The sequence below is a fragment of the Haliotis asinina genome, chromosome 8 (genome assembly GCF_037392515.1).
Source record: "Haliotis asinina isolate JCU_RB_2024 chromosome 8, JCU_Hal_asi_v2, whole genome shotgun sequence".
Lineage (NCBI taxonomy): Eukaryota > Metazoa > Mollusca > Gastropoda > Lepetellida > Haliotidae > Haliotis > Haliotis asinina.
Window position 1 is genome coordinate 61,555,561 of NC_090287.1, and position 10,085 is coordinate 61,565,645.

A 10,085-nucleotide genomic window follows, 5' to 3' on the forward strand; every position below is an offset into this window, starting at 1 on the left:
ATGTGTAAGATCGAACCTTTTTCAAAAATGGTAAACTAAAGAGAAATTCTACCTTGTGGCATTTCCAAGATGGCCGCCAATTTCAAAATGGCCGCCAAAATCATTAAAATGATTATACACACAGATATTTTGTCATTAACTTTGTACTTTGCACATGGCAATGATGTTCTGAAGCTTTCCTGAAAAATCCAGCTTTCTACTATTTTTTTTCCAATGCCGTGTCTAATGCTCCTGGCCTATTAGGCCCACTTCCTAACACATTGGATACGATCAAAGTTAAGAATTCTCAGGGCTATGAACGTTTCAAAAGTAGGGTCCTAATGATTTTCACCCAGACAGCAAGAACCACCTTCGGGGTCACGATTTCTTTGTTTAATGCTGGACCAGACTATCACGTGATTTACATGAACGACCTACATCACTGAAGTAAATACGTTGCTACCCAGTCAACTGAGTGCCTGACCACCATTTTACAGTGTAGCTATGTACGGTAAGCAGACGATCACGGGGACCCATTCTAAATGTTAGGGCGTTTTGGAATTCAGTCTTGATACTGCATGTCTCCAAGTCTGAATTCTTGGGAGTTGTTCCTGTGGTGTAGTAAGATTCAGTCCTAACAACACTTGTGTTACGTATTTCTGAACCCAGATGGTGCATAAAAATATACAGCTGGTCACACTGGCATTTCTGTGCAGTTATTTCTTTTTTAAAAAAAAGAAAAATATATTGTTTCCTCAAAAGCAAACATGTTACAACAGATAATGGTGGGTAAAATGCATTATCTTGCGAATTCGTAATGCAGAATATGACAAAAATACATTCAAACATTCCATATGCTAAACTTTCTTCTATCAACAGTTTAGTCAATTCTGGACTGATATGTAGAACTCCAAACTGATTAGCAGATGTTGGCAGGAAATTAACTCCAAGATGACCCGAGAAACACATTACAATCCTGCCTTAAACGAATTACTGGAATTTATATTACCTCTGTGAGTGCTCTGTGTGTGGTCTCTGTGTGTGGTCTCTGTGTGTCTGCTGTGTGTGCCTGTGTGTGTGCATGCCTCTGTATGTGTGTGTGTGCGTGTGCCTGTATGTGTGCATGCGTGTGCGAATGTGTGTGCGCCTGCGTGTTCGTGTGTGCATCTCTGTTTGTATGTGTGCGTGCGTGCGTGTGTAGGCTGGAAGAGCGGAGATTAGGATGACCTCACAAGGGGCAGATTAAGTGCTTCAACAAAGGTTGAACTGAATCAATGATAAATGAATCACAGTAAACAACAGTTTGAATTGGTTTATTATCCGTGTCCATTACAAACAAAATATTACATAGTATCATTCAGCAAAAGATAACCTCTTCATCACGAACATTTGTCAGGATGAACTGTGAATCCAGTACTGTAACAAACCAAAGATGATATTTCTCGAAGAGTTAACAATTTCCAGATTGTCAGCTGGTTAAAAATAACCAGTGTGGCTTACTCTGTAACATGAAAATGAACAGTACTGGGGCAAGTTAAGCAGGTACTCTGCCCCAAGTAGCACTTCTGTACATAATGATATGCAGCAACTGAATGTCTACTTCCAGGGCCCAGTTGACAAGGGAGATGACTCCTGCATCAAAGTGGAGGTAACTCTGTGACAACCTGGTGAGCTGTAAACCTGGCACTTGCACACAAAGTCAGATCAAGAGATATATGAAATTGCTTTCACTAGACAATCATTTCTAACTCCCTGGCGTATTCTATCGTCTGTTCTGCGAGCAATTTTGCCGGAATAACTTCCTCTGTGTCTTTTGTGTCATGAGAAAAACTGAAAAAGTTGTCTGGTCCTACAGTCCACTTGCGCTGCAACAAATATGAAATGTCAATAAACACACAGAAACGTGTGGAGACATGTGTTACAAAATGCAGGGATGAGAAAGGGTAAGAGTGAAAAATAAGCCACGGGACTTGGAGGCCCTAGGTTTAGATGATAAACAGAATGACCCCTGTGAGATCAAAACGATGGATCCGCAGAACATTCTCTTCCCTGAGCATATAAAGGTTTGACATCATTTTCATATAATCAGACATCTGTTAGGACAAAAACTCACAGTTGTGTACCTACCCCTTTGTGTGAGGATTTAGTAATGACTGGTTATTTGTTTGCTGTTGAACGTTGCACTTAGTGATATATCCTCCAAATAATCTGAACCAAACACTCCTGTCATCAACACCATAACCAATGATCTAGGCAATAGACGTGTTTCAACCAACTCAGCAAGCCTGACCACCCTATCTTGTAAGTTACCTCTTGCGACAAGCATAAGTTGCTGAAGATCAACTCTAACCCTGATCTTCATGGGTTATCATGCAGTTAGAAACAACTACCTGTGTGGCATACTCCTTCATGGGTTTCTGGGACTCAAAGAACAACATGCGACCTGCTTCAGTCAGTGCTATTCTTTCATAAGCCTTCTCAATGCATCCAGCAATTTCATCTCTGAAAATTAAACAACAATCACCCATTTAACAGTTTGTCTTGTAGAAGTGAATGATTTTCTGTAAGTTAATGACATTACCTGCTAAAACTTTCAAAACTAAGTAGAGAATTCAATCTCATATAGATATAACACCACTGGTGATATCTAACTTAAACAAAATATGTTTCAAAGGTAAATAACAGTTTGTTCATTTAGCCACTAGTCTAAAGTCAAGGTCCAGAAAATCACATCCTGTCTTCTAAGCCTTGTCTATAAATATACATACATTAACACTAACATTTATTGAAAAGGACATCAACAGACAGGCTCAGTCTATTGGACTCTAAAGGTTGGGTGTAGACTAATTATGGTTTTCAAACTAGTGCGAAGATAATTGTATTCCACAAGTATACCTAATGTCTGAGCACAGCCCTTCATAATGTATACACCTCAAATGAAATTAAGGAACACATGATTAGTTTGAATTACTATACATAATCCATCCTTACTATACATAATCCATCCTTACTATACATAATCCATCCTGTCTTCACATTAATATGATATGATAGAACCAGATGGTGAGTAAACTTCTTTACAGTGATAGAGGACAGATATAAGAGGCACACATAATTGGTACACACCTAATTGTATTCAGTAATATATCTATGAAGAAGTTGTAGTTCTCTGCAGGAACATTTCCTCTTGCTAAGAATACCTGCCAGACATAACACACAGTTCAATTAAAAACATGAACAAGTTTTTTATTTTAGTGAATGAGTGAGTTGAGTTTTACACCGCACTCAGCAATATTCCAGCTATATGGGGACGGTCTGTAAATAATCGAGTCTGGACCAGACAGTCCAGTGATCAACTGCATGAGCATCAATTTGTGCAACTGGGAACCAATGATATTTGTCAAACAAGTCAGCGAGCCTGACGCTCTGATCCCGTTAGATCGCCTACTACGACAATCATAGATGTCTTTTATGGCAAGCATGGTTTGCTGAAAGCCTGTTCTACCCCAGTCTAAGTAAACTTATCCTCAGTACTTTTCGCTACACTCCACTACTGAGTCTAACAAAACCTTATGGGAGGTCGCGTCAGGTAACCTTTGAGATTGGCCAATCAGAACATAGCTTACCAAATCGCGAAAGTGCACGTTCGCACATACCTTTTGAACTTTTTATCTCAAAAAGGTTCGTGCTCGAAAGATTCTGAATGCTATTTAGTGTACGCTCACTTCCAGGTGGTGCACACAGCGTACGTACAACCATGACAACGGTGAGTAAACAGTCGCTGAAAATATTGTTTTTGGCAATATTCAAGGATGTCATCTTATGGCTATTAGCTAATGGTAACCATGTGAACAGAAACCCCAAAGCGTATATACTGCAGGTCAAATAACAGTGTTATATGAGGATTTGTGTATTTTGAAAGTCTCCCTGATGCCTAAATAGTAGCCGTTGTCTGATTGGTTAAATCTATATAACTGTCTCGCATTTGATTGGACGGTCATTGGTCGCTCAAAGGTTACCTGATGTGACCTTTTACTAGTTTTAGTTTTGTTAGATTCAGTGGTGGAGTGGACCGAAATACACTGAGGCTAAGTTAACTTAGACTGATTTTAGATGGAAAGCATGTTTCGAAGATATCAATGTTATATTCAAGAAAATTTCATTTCTAAATTAATGCACGTGCACATGTATTTACTTCTGCCTCTACTTAACTGTACTAATGCCTGTTCTATACTTCTCAGCTGTGTTTAAACACTCAACCACGGAGGCAATCACAAGCAGTAGAAACCTTGATTGCTATGTCATATCTTTTGCATGTTATCATGTAAAAGTAAAGAATTAACTTCACTACAAAAGGAGTCCAAAACAAAGTTTGTTTACAGGATGACACATATTTGCTGCAAATAACATAAGTTGACTGAAGGGTACAAGTATATATTTAATGTTTTATGTTGGAGCAATAATCCAGCGATAACATATCACAGAGGCCTGTCAACTTTGGCTGTATGGGTTGGTTCAGACAATCCATATCTCATGACAAGAAAAGATAACTGTTGACCTGATCCCCATTCAAAGGTCCATCACAAACCTTGTTATAACTGCCTTCCATGAGATACTGCTCCATGGACACCGGGTGTTTGATGTATATATTCGTCTGGATTTCCTTCACAGGTAATAATTCAAGTTCCTGCAAACACAAAGACCACCCATGGAATACATCTGATGTCAACATTTCCTACACTACAGACAAAAGAACTGCTTGACCTGTTATATAGAAATACACCTGAGATTATAACATCACTGACCACTTCAGAAATATACTTTTAATATCTATTCTTCACTGGAACAATGGAACTGCAACACTTTCATCAGTGTGATAAGAAATCTATTTATGAACAAAACTCTTGTATCAGATCACTGATCTTAGGTATCACCACTGGTATTGTCTACAAACATGTGAAAAGTGCTTGCAAAAAGAAATAACAATTTCACACAGACAAAAAACTGAAACAATGTAACTGAAGCTTACTGTGTGAAATTCGGCTAATCTGTTTTGAGAAAGTAGACAAAGCAGATTGAGACCCAGTAATTGGTATTTGTAAGTTGACTCTGGCAAATTGTCCCTGAAAGAGAAGATGACAATATCATCAGCATATTTGAACAACTTACAGCATCATCAGCAGATTCACATTCACCATAACTAATATCAGCAAAGCATTCTAAGGAAACCAAGTTCACATCTTAAAAAGTAAATTAATTCATATCACACCATGTTCTGAAAACTATGTCCCTCCTTAGTTTTGCTGAAGACATAAAAACTACTAGAGTTTATGTAACTTCGTGTTTCACTTGGAACACTCACTTGTAATCCATGTAGTAACATTTCAGCTGTGCCATGTAGCGCTCGAATGATGGAATGTCTCTCTTAGCAATTGCCCATTGTGCACCGATTTCAAGAATATCACCTGGAAATATCATAAGCACCAATTTCATGTGCAGTTTATCTCAATGTACAATTGATCAGTTGTGGATAATATGCTCTGAAATATTCAGATCTGCAAGGCAGCTATGTTGAGTTAACTTGCCCTTTTAGATAAAACAGCATTGCACATGAATAAACATTATTTCATTTTGATGTTAAGTCATTCATCCACAATTACACATATCTCATACAGTCATACATAAACTACAATGCACTAGCTGCGAATAAGGTTGTATTCCTAGCGCTTACTATGAGTGTCATTCAATTTTGCATTCATATGTTCGAAAAGAAAATATTTCATAGAAATGTCTCTCATAAGACCTGAAATAAAATGTTATGTCATAACCCTAGCTAGAACTATTACAACATCTTTATTTACACTGAGGCAGTCTTGAGTAGACAATATCTAAAGTACAACTTACATCTGTATGAGTAGATATTTCCACTTCTTTCACTGTTTCAGACAACACTCAAGAAAGTGTAATAAGCATAAACACTTGACATAATAATAATTCAGCTGTAATTCATCTGATGTGAAAACAAATCTAAACTGTGATTTCTGAAATGTTTGTTTAATGCTGCCCTGAGCAATTTCTGGCTATATGAAAATGTTCATGAATAGCATGTGACCCTGTGACAAATCCAGCAGACTTGCCAAAGGTCTGATAGAAGTCTACAACCCACTGACCCCAGTGTCTGACTGTATATTTCACAATGACTTTGACTGAAGTTGTTACATGTGGCTGTTCATAAATCTTATGTTTGTTAATGATTTCAATGCCAGTTACAGGAAATATTAATTTTATTTGATGTGTCCTGAGAATATTCATTCAGTGGGTCAGACAGACATCTGAAACTGACAAGACCAAATGTCCTGTTATTTTGAACACCATTCATGAACACTGCAGCGTGAACAAGAATCAGCCGGTTCCATATACAATAAAAGTACTTGTGCTGTTCCCTGACATCTTCCTCCACTTGGTATCTTTTGAAGCTTCATATCTACAAATGATACTTGATAGAGTTGAGGGTTATTAACTTACGAGCAATGAGCAGTTCTTGCTTTGATGGATTTGATTCATCTGTAGGCAAAAACGTCACACTAGTGAGTGCAATCTGAAAATTAACAATGTCAACACATCAAAGTACAGATAAAATACAACTATCACAACATTATTAACTGAAACAACTTTGTAACAAACAAGGATCAAAATGGCACACACTCAGTTTTTTTATGTGTATCTTTAAAGACATAACTGATCTGTCTTTCATGAACATATGTTAAAGGTCACATGCAACGTAAAACACAACTTTGCAGATTCTGGTACCTTTCGGTATGCACTTACCGAAACAAATCATAAAAAATGCCAATTCAACCTATAAAGTTGAAAAAAACGCGATGAAAGAAAAGCCTGCGAAATCGGAGTTCAAACGTTTCACTAAATTCCCCCCAGAGCTGGGGGGAAAACTGGTTTCAACTGCTGTGCTGCGCTGCGTCCATAACGCATGCGCAGTGAATAGGTTCGTGGAGCTTGAAACAGTATGCATGTCCAGCGTCTTAGGTCGTGAGCAGTAGTCTAATCTTGGTTGTGTACACAAACAAGTAAATAATCTACTCGTTACGTAAAAAAACTTGTTGATTGTGGTAGGGAGTCTCTGTCACAGAGAAAGCTCATTGTCTGGTATATTCACACCTATATGACTGCCTGCCTGTCTGCTAAAGACAACATGCAATACACAGCTTCAATCACTGACCACGTGCAATTTAAACTTAGCACCTATCAGACTATACGACATAAAGAAAACAAGTTGATTTATGACTCGTGCACCCGAGTCCCGTGTCTGTCACATTATGTAATTAGGTACGTGTGATACACATGACATGTTTTTATGACTGTGGGTTGCAAACAAACTACATTCATTTTTTTCGGATGACTGGATTTGACGGAAACTGGTGCAAACTCAAGTCCTGCTTTGTACTTGGACAGATTCCAGCCACGCACTAGTTTACCATCTCTGCTGACATGATATTTGATTGGATCGAACTCAAATTCAGAGAACATGTATTTTCCAAAGCCAACATCTCTATGTACATTCTTCATGGATAACGACTTCTTTTAGTGTATGCGATTTTGTTTGACAACACTATATGAATCCATACTGAAACGACGCATCAAGTACACAAAAAGAAGTTGTTATCCATAAAGAATCTTACTTTCTTGTAACTGGCTATACTTCTAAAATGCCCATCAAACAGATCATCTTTCTGTACACACAATGAACCCTCAGCATATCAGCAAATGAAACAGCCAATCGGAAGCTGTCGTTACACTTGAGTGCATATCCACCCGCTATGACTGGGTTCGGTCTCCCGAAGGCTTCGTTTCGGGGGAAGTAAGCCTAAGTACAAAATATTGCACTTTTTACGCTTATAATTTTGTTTATTTGTTTTTTTAAAAGCAGCAACGTATATTATATGTCATGAATAAGTGATAAATGTGTTTTAATTATGTTTGATTTTTTGGTTGCATGTGACCTTTAAGCAGTCACACGTCTCAGGTCAGGTACAAAGGATGTTGTCAGCAAGTGGTCACCAGCTAGATAACATACTACTCGCTAAACTGATGTGTTGGCCATGAGGGTGTACACTGCAATAACCTCACGCAATCAATATTCGCGCCCCTGACATGTTTCGGCACGGTAAGAGGAATTAACAAGTCACATGAAAATCAACAATTATACAAACCATCATCAATATAAAATGTTTACAAAAACATAAGTTTTAGCCTTTCACAGATCGCTATTGTAGCAGGACAAAGCCATCATCCACACAACAGTATCAAGGACAGCGCATGCAACATCATCAATAGTTGTGATGGCTAAAATCCGGATAAATGGTATGGTGAATAGTTCAAGCCCACAGCAGATATCAATGTAATATTGAAGTTCATGTCTCACAATGCCGATAAGGTTTTTTTGTAAGGAATTGTTCAGAATTTATCTGCTTTTGTCTATTGTCATCAAAAAGACGCATTTAAACAGAAGTTTAAAGTTCAAGTTATTATGAATGAAAATTTAAATAATATTCTACATCACTTTGGAGACTTTGAAAGAATAAACACAAACATATGTTCGTAATTCTGTAATTTAAACCATTTGATTTGATCATATAAAGTCATAATAGCTTTCAATAAGTAACTTTTCATGAAAATGTGTTGTAAATTTATAAAGATTGCATTGGAAATGGGCTTCCATAGTTACTTTTCCTGCAAAACATCCCAACTTCTGGGGTTGTGACCTTTAGCATTATCATTTACCAATGCAGACAACTGGCCTATCAGAGATGTCATGAATGAAAACTAGTTTTTTGGGTTCATTTTTGTCTTCATGTTTTTGTACTAGTGCAGAAGCATAAAAATATGTTTGCTGGAAAACTTTGGATAAAAAACCCCTCTCCTTTGAAGTTTGTGATTTCCAGATCTTGACAGAAGAAAAACAAAGAGGACTTCTTGTTTACAGTTTATACAAATATGAAATTTTACACCACAGCTTTATGTCTAGCAACCACAAAAATGTGGAAGTGATAGGTGCATGAAAACATATGTCCACGAATTTACATTAGGCCAGGATACTATTGCTTTGATGTACAATATGGGTTATTTTGTTGTTTAATGCCATACTCATCAAATTTTCAGCCAAATGTAGGAGGCATGTAAACAATCTAGTGATTTATATCATGAATATCCACCGGGGCCTATCCACCTGTTCAAAAGGGATACGATGACATTCATCAACCATGGTATGGAGTCACTTCATCCCGCATTGAAGGAGGGCATAAAGATGCCAAAATTTAAGCGCATCTTTACATCTATTACAGCAAATACATTTGTTCTTAACCCCAAACCTGAGAATAATACTGGAAAATGTTTCCCTTGCTAGTGTGTGTTTGCGCTGAAGGATCTTCTATTAGATCTAGATCTATGGTATAAATGTCATCAATTTATCATGATGAATAACACTGATTATTCATATTAATGGTCATTTACTGGCAATCTAGCATCACAGATCTACAGCTAATCAAGACAACATGATTTGTTAGTTACTGAGAAGATATCAAAATGGAAATGACAAAGCAAATCTGTGGTTGACTTGGTGTTGTTTGAGGACTGATATAGAGGCAATAATACAGCAAAGAGTAAATATTGATGGGACATTCGAAAGACTATACCTTTAGCTTTGCTAAAAATTCGCCACATCTGTCAAGGTTTGGTGGTTTGCGATCGAATTCACGCTTCAAATTCTGATACATTCCAACGATTTCCTTCAAGGAAGACATGTTTGTCGTGTTTGCAGGAACGTGTTTCAGTTTGGAATTCATTCTGATTGGATGAAAATATAAATCACCTTTCCCGGACAACTACGTTTCAATCTGCGTATCGTCTGCTGGATACTTCAACATACCGTTAACACAAACGTACCTTCTCATTGAACACCACACAGTTGATGTGTAATTAAGGGATTGTATATATAATGACGATGCGTTATAATGTGTATTTTGTCTCATAAATATGCTTTATCTACTATTTATTGTCAGAATTGTCATTTTTGTCGCTGATAGAAAACA

At 37.4% G+C, this 10,085-nt stretch overlaps 1 protein-coding gene across 2 annotated transcripts; it reads right to left on the minus strand.

The window, feature by feature from the left end:
* Window positions 1–1,276: 1,276 nt before the first annotated feature.
* Window positions 1,277–9,857, minus strand: LOC137294338 (26S proteasome non-ATPase regulatory subunit 8-like). 2 transcript variants are annotated; one of them, XM_067825339.1, is made up of 8 exons: window positions 9,690–9,857; window positions 6,505–6,577; window positions 5,342–5,444; window positions 5,009–5,102; window positions 4,568–4,666; window positions 3,106–3,179; window positions 2,370–2,481; window positions 1,277–1,844 (listed from the first exon to the last, which is right to left on the minus strand). In XM_067825339.1, the coding sequence occupies exons 1-8, from the start codon at window positions 9,837–9,839 to the stop codon at window positions 1,710–1,712; spliced, it is 840 nt and encodes a 279-aa protein (XP_067681440.1). In that variant the 5' UTR covers window positions 9,840–9,857; the 3' UTR covers window positions 1,277–1,709. The 2 variants fall into 2 exon arrangements, with proteins under 2 accessions (XP_067681440.1, XP_067681441.1); XM_067825340.1 differs by having other exon boundaries at window positions 2,367–2,481; window positions 9,690–9,824.
* Window positions 9,858–10,085: the final 228 nt, after the last annotated feature.

Coding starts and splice junctions, on each gene's coding strand:
- LOC137294338 (XM_067825339.1), bottom strand. CDS start 9,839: ATGAATTCCAAACTGAAACACGTTCCTGCAAACACGACAAACATGTCT. Junction 3,180..4,567: donor TGGAAGGCAGTTATAACAAG/GTTTGTGATGGA, acceptor TATGTCTGGCAG/GTATTCTTAGCAAGAGGAAA. Junction 2,482..3,105: donor ATATTACTGAATACAATTAG/GTGTGTACCAAT, acceptor TTTAATTTTCAG/AGATGAAATTGCTGGATGCA.